Below are 24,676 nucleotides of genomic sequence, written 5' to 3' on the forward strand. Positions count from 1 at the left end.
TGCGAGCGAGTGAGTATGTGTGTGAGAGAGAGTGAGTGTCTGTGTATGTGTGTGAGTGTGAGAGTGTGCGTGTGTGTGAGTGAGTGAGTGAGTGAGTGAGTGTGTGTGAGTGAGTGAGTGTGTGTGTGAGAGAGAGAATTTGTGTGTGTGTGTGTGTGTGTGTGTGTGTGTGGTCCTGCTGTAATCCTCGTGTCTCCTCCATGATCCAGACTGTAAACACACACAGATGGAGAGAATGAGCTGTTTAGTTTCCCCCTCAGCTAATAAGCTAAAGCTAGCACTGAGCTGCTCAGCTACACGCTCCAAACTCTTCAGCTAAAACACAAAATACTTGTTGGTTCCAGCCGGGATGCACAATGAATCTAACACAGTGCGTTCTTTTCCTCTGCTGTTGGTGAAGCGAGCGCAGATACTGCTCATGTTGATGGAGACACCCTGCTGCAACATTCATTTATTACAGTGATCACACTTAGCTTTGCCATCGTTCTTCAGCACATGCAGCCTTTGAGCACATGTTGCAGTCCATCTCTAAACTATGTTCAGATTATTAAAGCTGCTCGCCAGCGCCCAAGTTCCTGACAGATTAGCAAGTGAAAAATACACATGTGTGCACAGAGAAGAGGAATCCAGATGTTGATTTCAGAACAAGAGTCTGAACATTAATCCAAGTGTCTGATTCCAGAATCTGAATCCATCTTCAATCCCCAACCCCATTCCTGACCTGATATTGGAGGATTCTTCAGCACAAATGGAGGAAGAAGTTTCTCTGCTCAGCTCAAATGCTGAAACTGTACAGTGTGTCCCGCTTAATGTCACAACTGAGCCAATACACTCCAACATTTACAGAGGAGATTCATTTCACACTCAATGATTTGCTCTTCATAGACATGACTGGAATACTCTACAAGCTGTATCTTCTGTCTGTCCTCACCCCATAACCCTCACAGAAAACTGAAGATCAGAAAAGAGCTTTCTAGTGTCTTTTTAAAGCCATTCAGTGGAAAAGCACAAGGCCAGTGATGCTCCACATACTTGAGTTTGTCCAGTGTGTAGTTTGGATCCTCCAGTTGTTCAGAGAGCAGCTTGACTCCTGAATCTCCTGGATGATTGTAGCTCAGATCCAGCTCTCTCAGGTGTGAGGGGTTTGAAGTCAGAGCTGAAGACAGAAAACCACAGCCTTCCTCTGTCACCATACAGCCAGACAATCTACAAACACAGCAATAGTCCACATCACACAGTTGGACAATCACACATCTCTTTGTGTTGTGAAGATGCTGACTGCTGTTTCTGCTCATGTCAACAGCAGTGATGAACACACACACACACACACACACACACACACACACACACGCACACGCACACACACACACACACACACACACACACACACACACATCCTGATTAGCTTTCCTTATTGATCAAGCCCTCACATCAGCATACACACTCACACACTCAACAAGGACTCAACATCATCTGTAGAACTGTATATCAATAGAAATAAAATCACACCCCTGCACATTTGGGCTCCACATCTGGTAAGACTTCAGGGCTGTTCACACGGAAAGTGATGTTGAATGTTGACACCCACAGACACAGTCACAACCTGCTAAAGTTTTCAAAAAGTGAACTAAGACTGCAACTATTTGGGGAAATCTCTATAAAAGGTCTTCAAATATGATTTAGATTTAAAGGAATTGTTTTTCATCTTTAAAATAGGATTTATTCTTGTGTTTAAAGCTTTTGTCATTACGCTACTTCAGTGTCTCAGACTCATTCACAAATGATTATTAAATGCTGGATTAATGCACAAGAGAGTTTGGCCAACACGTTTTAGACAATTTCAAATATATATTATATGTGCATGCTGTATAAGTGCACATACAGCCGCTCAGCATAATGGAGTACAGCCCATTCTGAAAATCCAGATTTTCCTCCATTTCTCAGTCAATATAGGCAGTGTATTTTGGTGCATTTAAACAAAACAGATTTATTCAACAGAAATATTTATTACAATAATATTTTAGTCACCAAACATATTCAGAAATTGAAAGATATCACAATTAAATTCAGGCTAAATATTGCAAAAAACCCTACAAAATTTCAGCTGAATTCTTTATTGTTTTGCTTCGCTTGATTTTTCCTCTTTTTTAATTTTGTATTGAATATTTTTCTAGAACATATAAATTTGAGTGGACCAGTTTTTGGAGCTTTATCATAAGTTATTTTGTTAGATGAGCTCCAGATTTGGCTAATCTATTGTATATCCACAAATATAATATTGTAGAGCTTCCTATTTAAAATATGAATGTAAAAGAGAGATTAGTGAGGGGTGTACTTATATATGCTGAGCACTGTATATTGTTCACCCAGAGTGTTTACATGGTCACACAGCAAGTCATACAACAAGCATTTACTTTGGACTAGCTGTTGCAGATGGACATTGCTGTACACTGCCCTTGATGGGTGAGTGGGGGAGTGTCTGTTGTCTCTCCAAGTGTGAATTATTCATGACCATTGTCACTCACGCATACCGCTGAGATCACCCAAAACAAACCCAACAAAATGTAAACCATTGTAATGTTTTCTTTGAATGAGAACAGAATCATTTTCACATAATTGTGCAGTAAATATTCCAGCCTACAAGACTGCTTACTCTAAAGTCTTGTTCAGGCACATTCAGTCTGGTTTTTGGACCTTATTTCAGCTATTTTGTCCTCTAAAACCTACTAACCACACATAATATTTATTTCTAAAAAACACAAGCATGTACACCAATATTTCTCACATATTATTGTAGCACAGTTTGTGCTGAATACAAATAAAATACATGTTGGCCAGTACTATGAAAGAAGTAGCTGAAATAAGCACAAATGTCTCGACATGTCAAAACATCTCAGGGGTTCCAAAATCACCTCAGACCCCTGAGGATTAACTACAGGTATAGTATGAGCAGTGTGAAACATAATTACTGATAAACCATAATTCCTGTTATCTGGGGTTTAGTATCACCCAGGGTTAACATGTTCAAGCACGAAAAGCCCTAATATGAAACTGTCTGACTGTAGTTATTGTAGAGTGGAGAATCATTTACCTCAGTGTCTCCAGTTTACAGTGTTGACTCTTCAGTCCATCAGAGAGAAGCTTTACTCCTGAATCCTGCAGGTCATTGTTACTCAGGTCCAGCTCTCTCAGGACACAGTTTGAGGATTGTAGAGCTGAAGACAAACTCTCACAGCACTGAACAGTGAGATTACAGCCCTGTAGCCTGTGTAGAGGACAAACACAATATGTATGTGCTGATCTGGTGTGTTTAATAGTCTGAAGCATGTATGAATGTAGTGACTGGTTTAACTTCACTAATTAGTGAGCACATCTGGTGATTTTAGCTTTAAACAGTATTAATGTCTATAAATTTGATTTATTTTAATTAAATATTGTAAACATTTATTTATAGAAAATGTTCTATCTTAAAATGAAATAAAACAGTCTCATTAAAATATGGAATATAGCTTTTCTATTTAAGATCTAAAATTAGATATCCATTGTTTATTTATATCATAAGTAATATGTTAAATGTGTCAGCAATCAATACACATGTAAGAACAGTCTCCATCTGAAAATGCAGGAGTCTGCAATTATTCAGCAAACCCTTTATTAACAAGGTAAACTACCAGTATTTTTGACCAGTCTGTTGAACAGTTTCAAGCCATTAAATCTTTGAAAGGGCTTAAAATAGTTTAAGTCCTCTTTGCAATGTCAGTGTACAGCAATAGTTTATAGCAGTGTATAGATTTACTGTTGGTGCTGCAGTGCATGGTGCTCAGCTATAGCACTGAGTAAATAAGTAGAGTAATGACCAAGCAGCAACCTCCCACTCTCCCTCGTGAAGCCAATACAGAAGTAACTGAAACTGCAATTCATGGAAATCCCGCTAGTCCTGGCTCCATATAGAGCAGATTTCTATTGAGCCCACTGTTAAAATGGCCGACTTTACAGTAGGAAAAAAAGGTGTTTACAAGAACAAATACAAAGAACCATTTTGGTTCATCTGGCTAATATTACCCTTCATGGCAACAGTGAGGGGGTGAATTTTTTTATAACTCATCCGTTTCCTTTATATTAGGTTATATTAAGTCTGCATAATTAAGGGCGTGGCCACTTGAGTGACAGCTAGGTCTCCCTCGTCGCTGTCTCGTCACCTCAGCTGATTCCGGCTGATTAGCCGCTGAACTCGATGTATTTTTGTGTTGTTTATGTGGCTTTACACAGTCAGTCGCCTTTTGGAATTATTTCCTACAAGTATCAGATGATATGGCATGCTGTGTGCACTTCACAAGCCATTCACGTGGCCTCTGTTTCCCAGGTGAGTGCAATTATATACGTGTATACCATCTCTATAAATGTATTTGTTTTATTTAAGATCATTCATCATTTATAATGTTCTTTAGAGCTGTAATGCACTCCAGAATCTGACAGATTAATTAGCTGTAGGCTCTAGAACAGTCATCTGAAGCGTTGTCATACAGTGTTATGCTGGAGTTCATCAATAGTCTTGCATTTACTAACACAGACTATATCTGAGAGGTTTGGAGGAAATTCACACTTTCCCCCTGTAGAAATACATCTTAAGAGCAATGTTCAGTGGCTCAATGTGTTACAGCTGTGTTTTTAAAAGACTAAACCCTTTATTGATATAGTGTACAGCCAAGCACATGTGGTCAGAACACAAACCAGTTTGTAATAATTTGCCTCTACATGTTAGAGTTTTAACTCGTTCTGTTTTAAAATCTAGTCTGAAAACTCATTTCACTCTTTGACATTAAACCATGTGAGAGTCTTGTGTCCTTTATTTGTCCTTCGTTTTAAATGGAGCACGCCTGTACAACACTTTGGTAAACACTTGTTGCCTTTAAAAGCGCTTTATAAATAAACATTGACTTGACTTGACATTGAATTAATAATCCCGCTTGCTTTTTGAGCACTGTGGAGCGAGTTCTTAAACACCTGTGATTGGCCATTGTGTTCCTCAACAGAAATGATGATGCTGAATGGCTGCGTTTATCACAGCTGATCCATGACAGATGCAGAGGTGAAAACTCGTTCTACAGACAGACTGGATCCACAAGTATCACTCTGATAGCAAGCAGTGATTGTGCACGGTTATCTGCTTTCTAAAGTAGTTGGAGCGTTTAATTACTTGTGCTCACCTCCCTCACCATAGTCAGCTATAATGGCAAAGCGCATATGAGATAAACTACATCAGTATGTAACAACCAGTTATGATCTAATACTGAACAGATGCCGAACTGTTTTGACATCCTTATGGTGTACATCAGGAAAAGAGTTACTTCAATTCTGAAAATGCAGCTTCATGCAGTTTATTCAGTAATACATTTAAATAGATTTGTCTTTTTTATTCTGAGTCAACACATAGACATAATCATATAATCAATATCAATGTGTAGATATGAGTAAAATCACATCCCTGCAAATGTCTGTGTGATATTGCTGAGTGGAGAATCATTTACCACAGTGTCTCCAGTTTACAGTGTTGACTCTTCAGTCCAACAGAGAGAAGCTTTACTCCTGAATCCTGCAGGTCATTGTTACTCAGATCCAGCTCTCTCAGGACACAGTTTGAAGATTGTAGAGCTGAAGATAAACTCTCACAGCACTGAACAGTGAGATTACACATGACCAATCTGAGAAAGAGCACACATTACTAAAAACCACACTGTTAATGTGATCTGTCTGATGTAACAAAACAAAAAAAACAATCAATCAATAAATCAAATAATCAATCTGCTGTTTGATCTCAGACCTCAGTGTCTCCAGTTCACTAATTAGTGAGCACATCTGGTGATTTTAGCTTTAAACAGTATTAATGTCTATAAAACACAATTAAATGGCTTCCTTCAGATGCTCCAATAGCCCAACTCTTTATTAAACACCTAACACTGCAAGACAGGAAATACTTTTTAAACTGTTTTATTTATTAATATTTTAATGAACAAACTAATAACAATAATTTTCTGTAGCATCTTTTAAAGTTGCTTCTCAAAGCCCTTTACAGAATAAAGTGAAACAGATGGGTATATAACAGAAATAAAGAAATTAAATAATAAAACACGGAGAGAACATGTAAACTACACACAGAAATGTCAACTTGGCCAGGTAAAGACTTGAACCAGTGACATTCTTGATATGAGCCCACGGTGCTAACCACTGGGCCTCTGTGCCGCCCTGTCAAGGAAAGAGGAGGAGTAGGGGTGGAAGGGGGGATTCTTCAAAGCGAAGGCGGCTAAGGTAAGATACTCTGGTTATTATAGTGATTTAGGAATCATCTGATTGGTGGATCCAATGCATTAGCAGTCAATCATAAGCACATGCTCCTCTCATAATTAGTTTATTAATAAACTACACTTAAATACACAGATTCTGTGCATCACAGTGTATTAGCGATTCCTTCTATACACAATTGTTAATTTTCCACAATTAAAGTATACAGTTTTTTCTTTAATACAAGCAGTCAGATATATGAAGTGTTTTAATTTTAACAGCAAATTTTGATTTAGTTTTAGTCGTCTTTCAGCCTTCTGAATCATTTTAGGTTTAGTCGACTACATTTCATCAGAGTTTTAAGCTGCTCTTTGGTGTCTGACCAGAAGATCTGCTCAATAGTTCCAGAGTGCATAAGATCTTTCATGCTGATGATTTCTAGGCGCTGTCTCTTTTCAGTAACAGATTTTGTAGATTTGAGAGCATCGAGAAGAGAATGATTGTCTGTTATACATACAATGGGCAAGTTGTTGCATAAGCAGTCACCAGTGGTGACCTCTGAGTAGAGTGTAGCAAGGAAAACTGCATTGTCAATCCCGTCTGCAAGTGCCAAAGCCTATCCTGCTAAGTTACTTCATACAACTCTCCTGATGCGCTTTGACTGCCAGGATATTGGTGAGAATTTTCCATTTTCTCCCATAAGCATGATGAAATGTCCACCTTGTGTGCCACCATCTGGTAGTTTTCCCATTGAGGAATCACTGAACACTACTAGCTTAACAGAGCTGTTGTTTCCCAAGTACTGAAACCTCAAGTTAACCTCTTCTGATTTGAGTTTTGTGATAAGTTTATTTGCACAATGCAGGGTCTGAACAGAAGCATGCTTTGTGTTAGATGCCAAGAAGCATATGTCACACATTATGTCAGGTCTGCTTTGTCTGACAGCCCACAATATTTGTCCAACCTTTCTTAGTCTAGCCTGATGCACTCGTACATACTGTAGGTTCCGCCATGCCTGACAAATACAACTACACCATCTTGGCCTAGGACCACACCTGGACCTTTCCACTCACTGCAGTCTATTCTCTTATAATATACTTTGTCCCCTGTCTCATATCTATCATGAACAGGTCGCAGTTGCTTACGAAGGGCTCTACTGATTCTTTCTGAGCATTCGGCTTCTGTGAATGCTTTTCTCATTGCATGCAGTGTTTCAATTTGTTTAGCAACCCAGTTACTTGTTTCCAGTGCTGGTGGCTTATCAGTGAGCACTGAAAGCAGATTCGGGTTTTGCCCAAATACTAGCTGGTAGGGGCTGCAACAGTTTACATTATGCATTGCGTTCTTAGCCATTAATGCCCAGTCAAGGGCTGTTTTCCAGTCACAGTTGTTGTCCTTTTTCACCTTCAGCAAAATTTCAGTGAGGGTCTGATTATGCCCGATTATGCTCTATAGACTGTAGGCCGCAGTTGTTTTAACTTCAATGTTAACATTTTCAGCCATATCCCTCATTTCGTCGTTATTAAATTCACCTCCGTTGTCACTAAACAGTCGGCATGGAGGACCATGAACACTTATCCAACAGTGAATAAAGTGATTCACTATCTCTCTTGGGTTCTTTGTGGTGACAATACTCCCTGCACTGAAGCGTGTGAAGTTGTCAATAGCATGCAAATACCATATTCCAGGCCCAAGCTCATGCAAGTCCACTGCCAGTCTCATTATATATTGATGCCATAGGCAAACCTACAACAGGGTTATGTTTTGGCTTACTGTATCTACTACATGTATCACAGTTTTTCACAATGTTCACTAGAACAGTGTTGCTTTCATCATCATGATTACCTGAGCAGGCCAGTAATTTTTTTTAGTCTATCGGCTGAAGCATGTCCAAATTGTCTGTGTAGTTTCAACAGTACTCTCTCCTTTTCTTTAGTTGTCATGTTTTCTGTCACAGACAGAATTTCTTCATTTGGTGTCTTGGTCTCACTTGTCTCGTTTTCATCTAGAATGCGGTCATCTCTCAAGTTCACACAGAAATGTCCTGAAGATGTTAGCTCAAGTTTAACAGGTTGTTTAAACATTGTTGCTTTGTCATGTGCAATGTCCAAAACTGCACTTGCTCTTTTGAGTGATGCTTTGCTTAAAAGCATTGGTATATCAGCAGGAACAACTTCTGTCTGTATTTTGCATTTGGTGTGTCCTATTCTTGCTGCAATAGTAACTTTCTTTGGGGAGTGAACAACTTTGCCATCACCAAATCTAAAAGGTCTTGCACTTTGTTTCTCACTTATTTTTTGGAACTCACTCTCTGTTAGCCCACTTGTGTAATCTTCAAGCCATTTTTCCCCACACACGGTTCTTGTACAGGCTGTGTCAATCACAGCTGATCCTGAAGCCTCCACCATGACGATTTCAGAGTTAGACATAGATTCATTTGAAAACAAAGTGATGGTATGTTCTTCAATATCATCTTTTAATCTTACATCTTTTGTCATTTTTACATGTTCCTTTTTATTTGGACAGTCCTTTGCCCAGTGAAATGTGCTTTGGCAATAGCACATTTTGTTCTTCTCCCATATTTATCAAGGGGATTTGTACCTCGAGCTACAGTTTGGAATTGCTGTGTAGTATTTAGCTTAGTTCCCTGTTTGCCTGAGTATTTTATGCAGTAAGCGTCATCTGCGCTCTGCAGAGTACTGGCGCCCTCTTGTGGTGAAGTAACGTTATCGCCAAATATTCTTTCAAGGCTGATTTCATGTCCGTGAAAGAAACGGTGCGGCAAGCTGTTAGCACTAATTGTTTATCTTTAACAGTAAGACCGGCGGTATCGAGTAACTTGAAAGCTAGTACAGCATCTGGGAGCTCCATTTTCAACTTACGCAGCCTGTTGTATCGACGTTCGAACTTGACGATGTGGTCCACCATAGAAACACCGCTTTCTCTTATGATCCGGACACAAACTGTGTGTACGCTTCGTACTGTCGAACTTTTTCTTCTTTTAAAAACACAGAGTCCAATTTTCTATTAATGTTTGCATACCATTGTCAGCATTAAAATCATCCGCGGGTACTTCCAGTGCGCTGTTTCTTGTTCAGCTCGTTAGTGACAAGGTAACTGCCAAGGCTTGTTTCTTTTTGTCCAGGTCTGTGACGCGTCTCCAGATTTCAATCTCATTTTTCCAACTTTCATAAGCTGTTTTTTCGTCAAACAACGGCGGATTTTTGTAATTCCCAGCAGCAGCCATCCTCTGCTACCAATGTTAAATCAAATCACTACAGCTGTTCTTTTTATTTGTAACACACTTTATTCTCTCCAACACATAACTCCCGCAAAAACAGACAGGGATCCTTTTTTATACCCCCCCCCCCAAAAAAAAACCCTGTAGTGCACACACTTTTCTTACGCATGCGCAGCTTTTAAAACATAACTTAACAGTGCTCACCTCCCTCACCATAGTCAGCTACAATGACAAAGCGCATATGAGATAAACTTCATCAGTATGTAACAACCAGTTATGATCTAATACTGAACAGATGCCGAACTGTTTTGACACCCTTATGGTGTACATCAGGAAAAGAGTTACTTCAATTCTGAAAATGCAGCTTCATGCAGTTTATTCAGTAAAACATTTAAATAGATTTGTCTTGTTTATTCTGAATCAACACATAAACATAATCATATAATCATTATCAATGTGTAGATATGAATAAACTCACATCCCTGCAAATGTCTGTGTGATATTGCCATGTAGAGAATCATTTACCTCAGTGTCTCCAGTTTACAGTGTTGACTCTTCAGTCCATCAGAGAGAAGCTTCACTCCTGAATCCTGCAGGTCATTGTTACTCAGGTCCAGCTCTCTCAGGACACAGTTTGAGGATTGTAGAGCTGAAGACAAATTCTTACAGGACCGAACAGTGAGTTTACAGCCCTGTAGCCTGTGTAGAGAACAAACACAATTTGTATGTGTTGATCTGGTGTGTTTAATAATCTGAAGCACATCTGACTGTAGTGACTGGTTTAACTTCACTAATTAGTGAGCACATCTGGTGATTTTAGCTTTTAATAGGATTTAGGTTTATGCAACAAAAGTAAATGGCTTCCTTCAGATGTCTGAATAGATGAAGAAATATTTTTATCAAAAGATGAGAAGATCATACACAAAGGTGCACAGATGACAGACAATAAAACACATGAACAAACTAAATAATAATAATTTCCTTTAGCACATTTAAAAGCTGCATATCAACAGACAAATAAAAGCAAACAGAGATACAGAAATATAGAAAATAAATACATCTATTTAGAAGTGCCAGTGATAAGGACTGCCTCAACCGTAAATACAAAATTTAAGGACACATTATACCTCTGTGCTCCAGCTGTTTATCCTGATCCACAGGATCTGCCCTGGTTTACTGTCCAGTAGTCCCTGCCTTGGCTTTGTCCTCCCTGTTCACCTGTCTGTCAGTTTCCCTCCTCACCATCTGTCCTGTACCCTGTCATGGTTTCTTTAAACTACCTTTCACCCATCACCATGTAGCACCTCCAGCTTGATGAATTCACTCTTGATTTGTGTTTTCCTCTGAGGATCATCTGGAATCTTCTCCTAGAAGGGCGCTATGTCATGGTCCTGGTTGTCCTGTCCTGGTACTGTTGTGTTTTCCTTGTGTTCTCTGTGTTCACCTCAGTTTTCCCCATTTTACTCTTGTTAGTTGCCCAGTTACTCTTCACCCCCTTGTTAACCTATTAGTTTCTGTGTGTTTAAGCTCCTCTGTTTCAGTCATTATGTGTTGTTCAGAGTTTGCTGTATGTGTGTGTGTATGTTTCTCTTGTCTGTGTTTTCTGCTCTTCAACTCTGTCATTTTCTTTGTGTATGGATTTTATTTAACATTAGAACTGCACCTAGATCCACCTCTTGCATTTGCTTTGCCTGCCTGCATGATTAGAGGAAGATATGATGAAGAGGGCGGCATTGTGGTTCAGTGGTTAGCACTTTCGCCTAAAAACAAGAAGGTTGCTGGTTTGAGTCTCAGCTCCAGTTTCCCCCACAGCGCGAATACATACGGTATAGGTGAATTGGGTAAACAAAACTGACCATAGTGTATGAGTGTGTATGTGTTTGAGTGTGTGTCTGTGTCAGTGAGTATGTTTACATGGACACAGAGTTGGGCAAGCTACGTGAAAAATGTAGTGAGCTAAGCTATTAGCTACTCAAAATGTAGCTTAACTACACTAAAAGCTACACCCTGGAAAATGTAGCAAGCTAAGCTAAAAGCTACTTGGCAAAAGAGGCTTAGCTACATCTAAACTATTTTTTCCAATTTTCATTTTTAAATCAAAGCAACTTAAATCCAAGTCACTCACATCTTAGTGATCAATAAAACTGTCAATGAAACATATGAGGCAGAATAGTTCAGTTCAGTTATTTACTGTAAATAATATGCTGTACTAAACAGAGACACATTATAGTATATAACAGCTAAATCAATCCAATAACACCAGGCGTTACACATTTAAAATACTATAGTCATTAATAGTAAAGGGAAATATATTAGAATAAGCATTATACATATATACATATATATATATATATATATATATATATATATATATACTAAAGTATTTTTATTTTTTGAGCACAGCATCAGGAATTAAGTTATTGCATCTTAACATGTACTCCTGGAGGTTTGGTCATGAGGAAATAATTCCTCTCCCTCAGTCATCTTTCCATCAAATGGTAAATGTAGCTTGTGTGGACGCTACTGCGCTACTTTACTAAAAAAATAGCTTCGCTACTGAAAAGCTATTTGATATAAAAGTGAGCTACTTTTACATTGATTTTTACATTTGATTTGAAATTAGCGATGCTACCGCCACGCTACTGAGAAATGTAGTTAAGTACAAGTAGTAACGCTATTGCTGAACACTGCATGGGCACCAATAATTAAATTTTAATGTGATTAAGACAATACTGTGATTAGGAATTAACCATATAAACAGCGTTTTTTGATTAACTTTATCCTATTAAGGATAATCAAACTAAAGTGAAATCAAATTAAGACGTGTGGAGTATGCTGATTTTAGTCACATTTTTAAAGTGCAGTACAGACATGTAAACACATTAATTGAACGATTACCGTCATGTAGGACTTATCAGCGCATTTCGAACAGGATAGTCTATACACACACACACACACACACGGCTGTTTGACACTCTTTGCACCTACTGAGTCAGTGCAGACCACAGACGTCTGCATCGTGAAATGCGGAGGTTTTTTTTCTTCCGTTCAGCATGCGGTATGAACTTCCATTAAAACAACACTCTTCCAGCAGTTCATAGATGCATCTAATATCTCGTTTGTCACAGGGGGCATGCAGGAAATGTTCCAGAATGAAAGTGAAAGTGCCAAACTGTACGTAAAGTCGACAAATTAAAAATAAAACACCAGAAATTACAGGAAACTCTGGAGAAAATGCGGATAGTGTGGTGACTTGATGACAATAATTGAATTATGTGCAACATGAAAGCAACTTATAATTCAAAAAGCAGCTCATGTAAACGCCTTAATCTTATTATTGTCTTAATTAAGGCAAATAACTCCATTACTGATGTCCATGTAAACGTAGTCAGTGTTACCTGATAATTATCAACATAGAGATGGGACAAAATAGACAGAATGGAGAAAACAACATAAGTGTGATCATTCCACTCTTACCAGAAAGGACTTTTAAGGTGCTGTATCATTTTATAGCTGACTTGTGTGCAATTTCCGCTAATAGACAATGTAGTTTACTGGCTTATTTACTGTTTTTTAAGAGATAGTTCTCCTAAACATTTACTCACCCTTAAGTGGTTCCAAACCTTTATGATCTTTTTATTCTGCTTAACAGATAATAGTTTATGACAGCTGAAAACCATTAGCCATTGACCTACATGGTAGGAAAAACAACTGGTGTGTAAGTCAATGGTTACAGGCTTCTTTCTACAGGCATCTTCATTTATGTTTAACAGGAAAAACAAAGATTGAGAAAGGTTTATAACCCCTTGAGGGTGAGTAAAAATTTGTACATTTATTTTTTGGGTAAACTATCCCTTAAACAACCACTGCCAAAACATGAATCTAAACGTTATTAAAAACACTAAAATATTAAATAAGAAACAATTATTAATGTATTTTCAAGTGCAGATGATATCACTATTGTGCATGTTCATTAACATGATATACTATATTATTTAATTTAAGAAAGAAGCACTTTGACTTACAGAGCTCTTTTTGAGGATTTGATGACTGCTGATAGTCTGATGAGACACTCGTCTGATCTCTGGAATTTCTGAAGCTCAAATTCCTCCAGCTCCTCCTCTGAGGTCAACAACACAAAGACCAGAGCAGACCACTGAGCAGGTGAAAGGTCAGCAGATGACAGACTTCCTCTACTGAGGTGAGACTGAATCTCTTTCAGCAGAGTTTGATCGTTCAGTTCATTCAGACAGTAGAACAGATTGATGGATCTCTCTGGAGACAGATTTCCTTCAAGTTTCTGCTTGATGTATGCAATTATTTTGTCCTTGCTCTGGTCTCTGTCATCCTGCTGTGTCAACAGGCCTTGTAAGAGTTGTCGATTGGACTGGAGTGAAAGACCGAGAAGGAAGCGAAGGTAAAGGTCCAGATGTCCATTCTCACTTTTCAGAGCCTTGTCCACTGCAGTCATCAGCAAAACAATCATGGACACATTTCTGCTTTTTTCTGCTCGTTTCTTGTTGCTGTCTAGAAACAGATGTAGATAAAGGGCTGCAATGAACTCTTGAATGCTCAAGTGAAGAAAGCAGTACATGGTACCAAGAATGATTCCCGTCTCCTCTTTAAAGATCTGGGTACACATGCCTGAGTACACCGATGCCTTATAGACGTCAATGCCACAGTCTTTCAGATCGCTCTCATAGAAGATCACGTTGTTTCTTTTCAGCTGCTGGAAGGCCAGTTTCCCCAGTGAAAGGATGAGGTTTGGATCCCAGGAGACATCTGGTGTGTTTTCTCCATCATACTTTCTTCTGCTCTGCTGGATCTGAAAGCGGAGAAAGTGTGTGTACATCTGTGTCAGAGTCTTGGGAGATTCCTGCAGTGTTTCAGCATTAGCCCTGTGTTTCAGTTCAGTATTTCTGTTCTCCTTCAAAATGTTCTGGAGAACAGTGGCTGAAATCCAGCAGAAGACTGGGATGTGGCACATAATAAAGAGACTCTTTGACTGTTTAATGTGATCAATGATTTCTCTGGCCTGATTCTGATCTGTGAGTCTCTTTCTGAAGTACTCCTCCTTTTGGGCATCATTGAATCCTCGTATCTCTGTCAGCCGGTCGATACAGTCAGCAGGAATCTTACTGGCTGCTGCTGGTCTGCTGGTGATCCAGATTAGAGCAGAAGGAAGCAGATTTCCCTTGATGAGGTTCGTCAGGAGAACATCCAGAGAGACTGCTGAAGATACATCACGACACGTCTCATTACCAGCAAAATTCAGAGGAAGACGACATTCATCCAATCCATCAAGGATGAACAGGACTTTGAATCGTGTGCTTCTTGTAAGGTCCAGTCCTTTAGTCTCTGGGAAAAACTGAGTTATGAGGTCTTTTAAACTTTGTCTTTCTTTCTCCTTTAAGTTCATCTCTCTGAATGGAAGAGGAAATATGAAGCTGATGTCTTGATTTTCTCTTCCTTCAGTCCAATCCAGAACAAACTTTTGCACAGAGACGGATTTCCCAATGCCAGCAACACCTTTTGTCAGGACAGTTCTGATCTGCTCCTCTTGCTTAGCTGCTTCAAACAAATGTTTGCATTCAACCTGTATCTCTAGTGACTGATGACATCTGGAAGCAGCTTCAATCTGTCTGATCTCATGTTCAGTGTTGACCTGTTCACTCGCACCCTGAGTGATATAGAGATCTGTGTAGATGTTATTCAGAAGTGTGGAGTCTCCTTGCCGAGCAATTCCTTCAAACACACTTTGATATTTCTTCTTCAGGCTACATTTAAGCTGATTGATGAAGAACAGCTCGCCTAAACACAGAAGCAAAGAAACAGAGTTTTAGTCTTGACTTATTTGTAAGTGACAGTCTGACAGATCGACATGAGTAGGGTCAGACTGAACTTTCAGACTTATTTTTCTATTTCTGTGAGTATCATAACTAAAAACTCATATATAACAGATCTACTAAAAGACAGAAAATATGACTTTACAAACTGCACTGTTATTAAATCATGAACATTTTCATATTAGTCAACAATATTACTGAAATTAAATAACTGAATGAATATAAATGTACACACATTTACACAGTAAATAAATAAACTCAATGATGGACTAAAACTGTGAAAGTCTGCCGATTTCGTGTAGGTCTAGCCATGAGTCTCTTACCCACAAGAGTATCAGCAGCTTGATCTTGCTTCATCTCTCTCAGGAAGAAGAGTGTGAGATCAAGAGCTGTTTCTGTGATTCTGCTTCTGTTCTCATTAAAGTCCTTTACAAACTCTTGACTGTTTTCTTCTTGTAAGATTTTCTTAAACTTCTCCAGTTCATTCTTCAGAAATCTGATCATTTTACTCTCAAGATTCTACGATTGAAGAAAAGAAAGAACAACAGTTAACCAAACGATTCATTCACACACAGTTATAGATCTACAACTTGCTTAATAATCAAAAATACATTATAATGCATTATATTAAGAGTCTGTAGAATGCTTGATTCTGATTAGCTGATGAATATTCAAATGTTATTTCAGATAAACACAGCTAAAATACATCCAAGCAGGTTGAGTACATTACACTTAAGGGGGTCACACACCAGATGCACCACTCAGTGCTGCGACACATTTACCAAGAATTATTTAATTTATCTCACCAAACACCAAAAACAGATCATTATTTCTTAGCCATATATTTTAAATAATGTGTCAAAAAAGCTAAATATAGATGTATACTCACACTTTTTATTAAACTTTACTTTTCTTTTAAAATAATTTGACATTTTAGAAATAATTATTGTCATGTTTGTAAAACAATGCATAGTCTGTGTCCTGGCTAAAGATCTCAGATCACCAGTTAACTAAATGAGTTAATCATCTCCTATTAAAGCAATCTTATTGTAGAAGATATAATTAACCCATATTAACAAAAATAACTGTGAGCAAAAGAAAGCAGGTGAAAAACACACCGTGTGTGATAATGAAAGGATGGTCGCGTTAACATTAGGCCTGTTAATAATCTGTTCAAAGAATGGTGAAGGTGAAAGCAGTAAAAAAAATACATATTTTTAAAATCTGGAGCTTATGAAAGAAGGAGGACTGTGGGTGCACGAGCATCACCTTTAGTCAAGTCTATTTCAAAGAGAATCAATCGCACCAGTTGTGTTTCAAGGCACGGTTGCTTCACGAAAGGAAACGGGAGCGTGCACGATTTTTAAACAGTCGCGCGCATCACCTGTGTACACGCAAGTTCCTTTCATTCAGTACAAACACAGTTATTTTTTATCAGTAATTATTTCCAACCTGCATCTACCCCCTGATGTCATTTAAAATGAAACTAATCAGATGGCGCTCTGTGGGGTGGCAGAAATATAAACCTATATGAGTCCTGAGTCGTAGCTGGGCACCGTGGACAGCCGCTGACTTGTGACGCCGGTGTGCGTAGCCTGATAGAAATGTTTAGAAATCTAAAATGCATGGTGTTGCAGTGTGTGACCCCCTGTACATATAACTACTGCTGAATGATTTCAGACATTTCACAGCTACAAAAAACAAAAATCACATCAAAACACAACACAGTCTTTGGATAAGATGTTTAAGAGACTAGTCCTACACACAGGAGCAGTTTGAGGACCTGACAAATGTCTGAAACACAACATCTGAACGGCTGTGGAAACCAGAGTCTAATAACATCTAAACAAAGACATCTCTGCTAAACTTGGACTGTCAGTGAAAATCTAATAGACGTCTAAGATTAGCCCTAATCTAGACTAGTCATCAAATACACATGAATGAACACATATGTCAAAAGTTTTGCTAATTTAGTGTCTTTGTTGCTATATTTAGCGGCTTTGCAGACTTTCCCAGTAACAAGATGTCAAAAAAGAGACAAATCTTTTCTTTTCTGGAGTCACTGGAGATTTTGGAGACTCTGACGTGTCTGTACTGTACCGTTTCTGCTCTTCTCAATGAGCAGGGATTTCAGCCGTTTCAAAGCACCAACTGCAAATTATTTAGCAACTTTATTTCCAAACAACTTCTGGACCTCGAGTGTGAGGTGTTTCCCTGGTACAGTCAGATCTCTGCTTCTGTTTCAAATTTGATCAGTTTAATGTTTGGCAGCAGTTATTGAACTTGTATGTTTATCATGACAGAGAGATTACTGTACACAACATAGGTTCGGGAGGAGTCAGATTTCTCATGGCTAATCAATCCTCGTCACATGGCTTTATAAGCCAGTGGTGGAAAGAGCACTGAAAAATCATACTTAAGTAAAGGTTCCATTACTTGCTTAAAAATGTAATATCAAATGACGATGATATTTGGTTGATTTTAGGTTGTGTTGAAAAGGGACCAAAATCCAACGTCGATCCAACATCTTAACTCAACGTGAATCCAATAAAGTACTAATATTATTAAAGAAAAACCTCTACTTTTTTATTTGAACACACATGGAATTTATTAGATATTCCAACAGTAAGCAACTCAGAAGTGCATCATAAAACAGAACATTTATAATGCCTCTTAGTCGCTGACATTATCTTTGACTGGTATAGTACAGATACTCAAATAGCAGATGGCTGCTTCTCACTTAGGGCTGTCTGTGGTTGTTGCCACAAAATAGGCCCCCTTTAATAATGATTGTTGGCTTAATTGTTATACGATTAGACGGCGACAAGAGATTCTTTTGGAAGGACTTGTATTGAATAGAATGAAATAAGATTGTAAACAAAAACATTTTTTGTTCAAGATGCACTGAAAAAAATAAAACATCAGGTGATGTCAGGTGACCAAAATTCAATGTCTAGCCAGTGTCTAAGGACAACGTTATTTTGATCATCTATAACAACATTAAATGATGTTGATTTTAGGTTGTGTTGGATAGTGACCAAAATTCAACGTTGAGCCAACATCTAGAACCAGCATCATATTGACGTCAAATACTGACATTCATTCATCAGGCATCGCAACCAAAATCCAACGTCTGATAGACGTCATAGTGGTAACATCCACACATCGTCAAGCCGTTACATCATTAAACATTGATATTTGGTTGATTTTAGGTTGGATGTTGGACATTGACGTCGGCCTGATGTAGAGTTTTGACGTCAAACCGATTTTCATTTCCAAACAAAACACAACACCCCTACCATGCTGAGGTACAACGTCAATTTAACGTCATGTTGACGTCTTGTGCCTGCTGGGTTTTAAGGTCATTTCGGTCATCAGACAGTAAACATCTGTGGTGTTCTCATCAGTGACGTGCATCTAAACAGTGTCTGGTCAATGTGTGTAAAGATTTTGGACATCTTGGACACTTTTAATGCTTCCAAACAGTTTTCTGCAGTTATAAATCGCCCATGTCTTAAGGAAGTCCATTATGATGTGATGTACCTTCTATGTGTGATTAGATTGGATTTACAGGACTGATTATTCTAATCCCCATAGACAAGAAATTATTAAGTAGTGACTGCCGGCTGAAGGAAAGTAGTGGAGTAAAAGTACCGATACTGCATTAAAAATGTACTCAAGGGAAAGTAAAAATAAACATTTATAAAACTACTTAGTATATTTCAATGCCTGAGAAAAACTACTCAATTACAGTAGCTTGAGTATTTGTAATTAGTTACTTTACACCACTGGGGTCAGCTGACAATTTTAACAGATGCGGATATGCAAATTTATGCATACGTCACCTAGTGACACCTAGTACATTTATAATTACAACAAAACTAGAAGTTCTTATTAAATGAGTAAAACTGACAGGGAATCATTTCTCTTTCTGTGTCTTCTGTCATCATGACTGGTAAACATGTCAGAGAAAACAGCTGAATCTTCAGGAGCTAACTCATTGATAAAACAAATGCTCGTTATTTTAATAATCCGTATGAAAAGAATACAAAGCAGAACTCTTCATCTAAGCTCATCAGTCTGCTAATCACATGACGAGTATTTTAAGAGTGTTTTTAAAATATTCAATATGCGTGATAATTACAGATTTTACATCATCGTCAAAATTCTTCTGATATTATTGCTAATATTCGATGTTTCACCCAGCCCTACTGCGCCACTGCGTAGTTCTGTATGGCGCAAAATACGCTGCTGCATGAATGAATTAGATTATGAAGAATGATGAAGATCCTGCTTATGCTTTAATGTGTCCTTTCTGCAAGTGATTTACTATTACTTTAAAAAGTGAATCCCTGCAGATAATGTGATATGATGCTACGGTATGCATGTCTAGGGCAACATCTTTAAAAAGGCAGAAAAATTAGGTCATTCCAGAAAAACAATAACAGTAATAATAATAATAATAAAAATAATAATAAAAAATAATAATAATAGTAATAATAATAATAATAATAATAAATAAAGAATAATAATAATAAAAAAAAAAATAATAATAATAATAAAAAAAAAATAATAATAGTAATAAAAAAATAATAATAATAATAAATAATAATAATAATAATAGTAATAATAATAATAAAAAATTATAATAATAATAATAAAAATAATAATAATTATTATTATAATATATAATAATAATAATAATAGTAATAATAATAATAATAATAAAATAATTAATAATAATAGTAATAATAATAAATAATAATAATAATAATAAAATAATAGTAATAATAATAATAAAAAAATTATAATAATAAAAAAATTATTATTATTATTATTATTAAAATATATAATAATAATAATAATAATAATAATAAAATAATTAATAATAATAGTAATAATAATAATAATAATAAAATAAAATAATAATAATAATAAAATAATAATAATTAAAATAATAATAATAATAATAATAATAGTAATAATAATAATAATAATAGTAATAATAATAATAATAATAATAATAATAACAGAAATAAAAGCAAAAAGAAAAAGTTGGTATAACTAAAAAACAGATTTTTGCTGTGTCAAAATGAGAAATTAAGTTGTGATCACAAGAAAACAAGAGAGAAAATATGTTTTATTGCATGATCTCTCAGGACTTGCATAAATTAAGACTATTTTGCAGATGTTTTTAGTTGGGTGGGGGGCCAAGTTCAAGCAGGTTACAAGATTCAGTTCTCTACAGTCTTGTGAACAAATATTTCTGTGTTTCATGGAGTTATTTCAGTGATTTTATGACTCAAATTAAGTTTTTCCAACCTGAAAGATCCTCTGGAGATTGTCTGTGAAGCTCTTGTGTCTCCTGTGAGTCTCGCCTCCTGCATCTGGTAACTCATATTCAACACTGTTAACAGATAAAACTACTGTAATAATAGAGGCAAACAGAGACAGATATTCATTCATTCATTCGCCTTTGGCTTAGTCCATTATTTATCAGGGGTTGCCACAGCAGAATGAACCACCAACTATTCCAGCATACGTTTTACACAGCGGGTGCCCTTAAAGCTACAACCCAATACTGGGAAACACCCAAACACACTCAGTCACACAGACAAACACTCATACATACTATATGCTGTGTCACATATTAAATGTAGATGAGAAATCACACACAAAACACACGTCATTGTGGAGTTCAGCCACTGAAAGACCTCAGAAAGTAGCTGTGGATATATGTGTGTGTTTTAAATTGACATGGAAATATAAATTTATGACTGACTGAAAATACTCTGAGTAAGACACTAAATCTGCCACCACGTGTCTGTAAATGTTTTAATGAGCCACCAAGTCATTCAGGAATGACTCTTTTTACTGTAATGTTGGTTCATATAATATGTTCAAAGAAGTCCATGTGTGAAGAATAATGTAAAACACTAAATACCTTTTAGCAGATGATGGCGTTTTCTCTCTGAGGTCTGGTAGATTCCACTCTTTAGACCGGTCACTCTTCAGAGACACAGAGCTGGACACACATGATGCTGATCTCACACTGAGGACACAAACACACCATGTGGATCTTCACAACCTGCTGGAGTCTCTCTTATGAACAGTACAGGACACATGGTTTTATCTACTTGGACTTCATTTCCCATCAGCCCCTGTGCTCCTGATTGTCTCTTTATAGCAAAATTAGCTCGTAGAGAATTATAATTGATTAATTACTCATAATTCCCAATGAACTCAATTAGCTAGTGCTATACCTTTAATCTTCACTTGTATTGCCTCTTCCTGTACCAACTGAATGTGTGTCAGATTAGTTCAAGTGTTCAGTGGAGTTAAAGAAGCCTTACTTGTGTCACACTCTAAACTGTTCATTATTTGCTCATAACTGTCCTTAATCTTGCCAAATACTCTAACTAGTATTGTATTGTAAGGTTGTGTTCATTTAGCTCAGGTTTTATTTTATTTTTGTTTATAGTTTAAGAAGGAAAAACTGAGGTTTTAATGTGATTTGTCAACTTTCATTACATTTATATCAGCCTATATTAAACAGGTCTAATAATAGTTGGAAACATGGCTAACAGGGGTTTGGTGTAAGATCACTTTCGTTAGGCTAACCCTCCCAATATTGAAAATTACTCATTAAAAACTTTAAAAGTGTCTAACAGATAATAATAATAACACATTTTATTTATAGTGTGCTTTTCTCAGACCCAAAGCACTAACAGGCATACAAGCCAAACAAAGCAGAACAGTAAAAAACAGTAAAAAAGACCACAATAAAACAATAAAATATGAACGATTCAATACAATTGGATGATAAAATTAGCAAAAATAATCAATCTCAGTTAAAAGCAACGATATAAAGGTGAGTCTTGAGAAGTTTCTTAAAACAGTCCAGAGAAACAGCATTCCTGATGCTGATGGGTAGGCCATTCCATAGCTTAAGCGCACTGTATGAAAAAGCACGACCACCCATAGTCTTCAGTTTACAGCGTGGCTGATACAACAACAGTCCAGATGAAGAATGAAGAATGACGACTGCGGGTGGGAGTGGCCAGAGTTACCAGGTCACAGATGTAGTCAGGTGCTAGCCCATGCACTGCTTTATATGTTAAAACCAGTCTTAAAATTAACAGGAAGCCAGTGAAGTTGCTCAAGTACAGGAGTGATATGGTGGCACGAGGAAGTATTTGTTAAAGTCCGTGCAGCAGAATTTTGAATGTACTGTAAACGTCTCAGAGAGCTTGCTGGTAGGCCCCCGAAGAGTGAGTTTCAGAAGTCAAGACGTTTATGATATATATCTCAAATATTACGGTGGCTGAATTTGCATGATAAGATAACTTTATATGACAAAGAGGATATTTTACTACCAGATATTTTAGATGCATTATTTAAAGTTAAAAACTGTAGATAAATGTTTAATGGTCAGATATCTGTCCTTATCAGGAGTATGAAAGAAGACAGAAAGATTAAAGAAAGATTATATAACACTGTTCTAGTGTTTCTTACATACTGTGCCTTTAAAGTGTTGTGTAAGTATAATTAAAATGTCCTGATAAATACTGAAACAGTCCATGTGTGAGCAATAATGTAAAACACTAAATACCTGATGGCAGATGATGGGGTTTTCTCTCTGAACTCTGGTGGATTGCCTTTAGACTGGTCACTCTTCAGAGACACACATGATCCTGATCTCACACTGAAGACACAAACACACCAGAGGAATAAACTGCAGGACAAACTTCAGTCTCCTTTACAAGAGTTTTAAGAGTTTGTTTTGTTAATTCAGCACAAACTAATAGTTGGCTGAAGGTCTGTCTGATCAGGTCTGCTACACAGGAATCATGGGTAAACATGACACATATAGCTCTGGTGAAGATGACACCAGATCAAGCTGTCTGTAATCTAGACTGATCTAAACACATTTCCTGAAGTTAAACTGAAGCTTTGTCCATCATTTGATCAGGCAATAGCAACACAAATAAGTGCATTGTTGTTGGTCTTTGTTCTTTAGAGAAAGTGTTGAAATAATGGTGTAAAAACAGAGTCAATACCTGTGTTTCTCTGAGAGAGAGTCCTTTACTCGCTCCTCTGCCATACTGCAGCTAAAACACCAATGCAGACATTAGCAGAGCTTTCAGGAAACAATCAGCCGCTGACCATCACCTGGAGATGACAATATGCAAACAATGCTGACTTCACTAACAAGACCTTACTGAAACAGACCACATGATGAGGGAGAACACACACTGACTTTCAGCCATTTCACAGCAGATATATTTATACTGATTAACATTAAGGCAGTTGGTTTAACCCCTGATCTGACACCTCAGATATTTCAGGTTTGATCATTTGATATGTATGTGTCTGTCACGATAACTTCTGCTTTAGATAACTATTAACTTATTATTTTAATTATTTATTAGCTTAGTTAGTAGTTAGTTAGTACTAAAACGTTACCAGTTAAATGCAGTTTAAGGATCATCCGCATTCTTCTGTTTACTGAAGCTCTGCTTTCACTTTCGATTTCCTGACTCTGTTTAAAGTTTATTTTGTGCTGAATAATGTGAAATTATCGAGTCAACCTGATATAGAAGAGCACAAACACTTTCAAGGGATAAAAATAACCCATTATATTGTTCAAATGACCGTGTTTAATCGGTGTTTGAGGCTTTGAGCTTCAGGAGCAGACAGTCCTATAAATCACGCTTATAAACACGCTTATACACATATAAACCCCTTCATCATCTCCACAAATAAGCGTAATGTAGAAGTATTAAACTTACCTGCAGAAGTACAGACGCTCTTGTGCAGCAGGAACACAACTTGAGCTCTTTTGACGCTTTCGGTTTGTCAACTTCTTCTTCAGTATTTTGGCGGTTGTCAAACTTAAATGTGCTCTATCGCCACCTGCTGGACTGGAGTGTGTAAAAGGAGTCTGCAGACTTGGATCCAGGCAGATCTACGGCCCAGGCTGCAGAACCGCAGAACACACGTTTCAGGCACACATAATCTAGCACACACGATTTAGGCAAACCTTATATGGTAACTAACTAACTCCTTAGCATTATCGCCACCTATTAAAGTTCACAAATATGATTTCCCATTTCAGTCATTATTATTATATCGTAACGATCATTTTAACATCTCTGCAGTTTCTGAACTCAAATTATGTAAATACAATTAATTAGATAAAGACACTTATGACTTTATTCATGTGTCCACATACACAAAGAAAACATAATAGACCGTCTAATTGTAGGATTAAGTGTAATAAACTAATTCAGCATCTTAATATTATCAT

General features: G+C 37.2%; 1 protein-coding gene across 1 annotated transcript; it reads right to left on the reverse strand.

Moving 5' to 3' along the window:
* Positions 1-216: 216 nt before the first annotated feature.
* LOC130222830 (NLR family CARD domain-containing protein 3-like) lies at positions 217-24,225 on the reverse strand. The gene is made up of 10 exons (XM_056455390.1): positions 24,159-24,225; positions 23,427-23,538; positions 22,979-23,071; positions 21,311-21,418; positions 20,689-20,773; positions 15,690-15,885; positions 13,546-15,331; positions 10,046-10,219; positions 3,092-3,265; positions 217-1,206 (listed from the first exon to the last, which is right to left on the reverse strand). Exons 2-10 carry the CDS (start codon positions 23,468-23,470, stop codon positions 942-944), a joined length of 2,925 nt encoding a protein of 974 aa, XP_056311365.1. The 5' UTR covers positions 23,471-23,538; positions 24,159-24,225; the 3' UTR covers positions 217-941.
* Between the last annotated feature and the right edge of the window lie 451 nt (positions 24,226-24,676).

This window comes from Danio aesculapii, chromosome 4 (assembly GCF_903798145.1).
Source record: "Danio aesculapii chromosome 4, fDanAes4.1, whole genome shotgun sequence".
Classification (NCBI taxonomy): domain Eukaryota; kingdom Metazoa; phylum Chordata; class Actinopteri; order Cypriniformes; family Danionidae; genus Danio; species Danio aesculapii.

Coding starts and splice junctions, on each gene's coding strand:
- LOC130222830 (XM_056455390.1), bottom strand. CDS start 23,470: ATGGCAGAGGAGCGAGTAAAGGACTCTCTCTCAGAGAAACACAG. Junction 15,886..20,688: donor ATCTCCAGAGGATCTTTCAG/GTTGGAAAAACT, acceptor CTTCAATCGTAG/AATCTTGAGAGTAAAATGAT. Junction 1,207..3,091: donor TGTAAACTGGAGACACTGAG/GTAAATGATTCT, acceptor CTGTGTTTGTAG/ATTGTCTGGCTGTATGGTGA.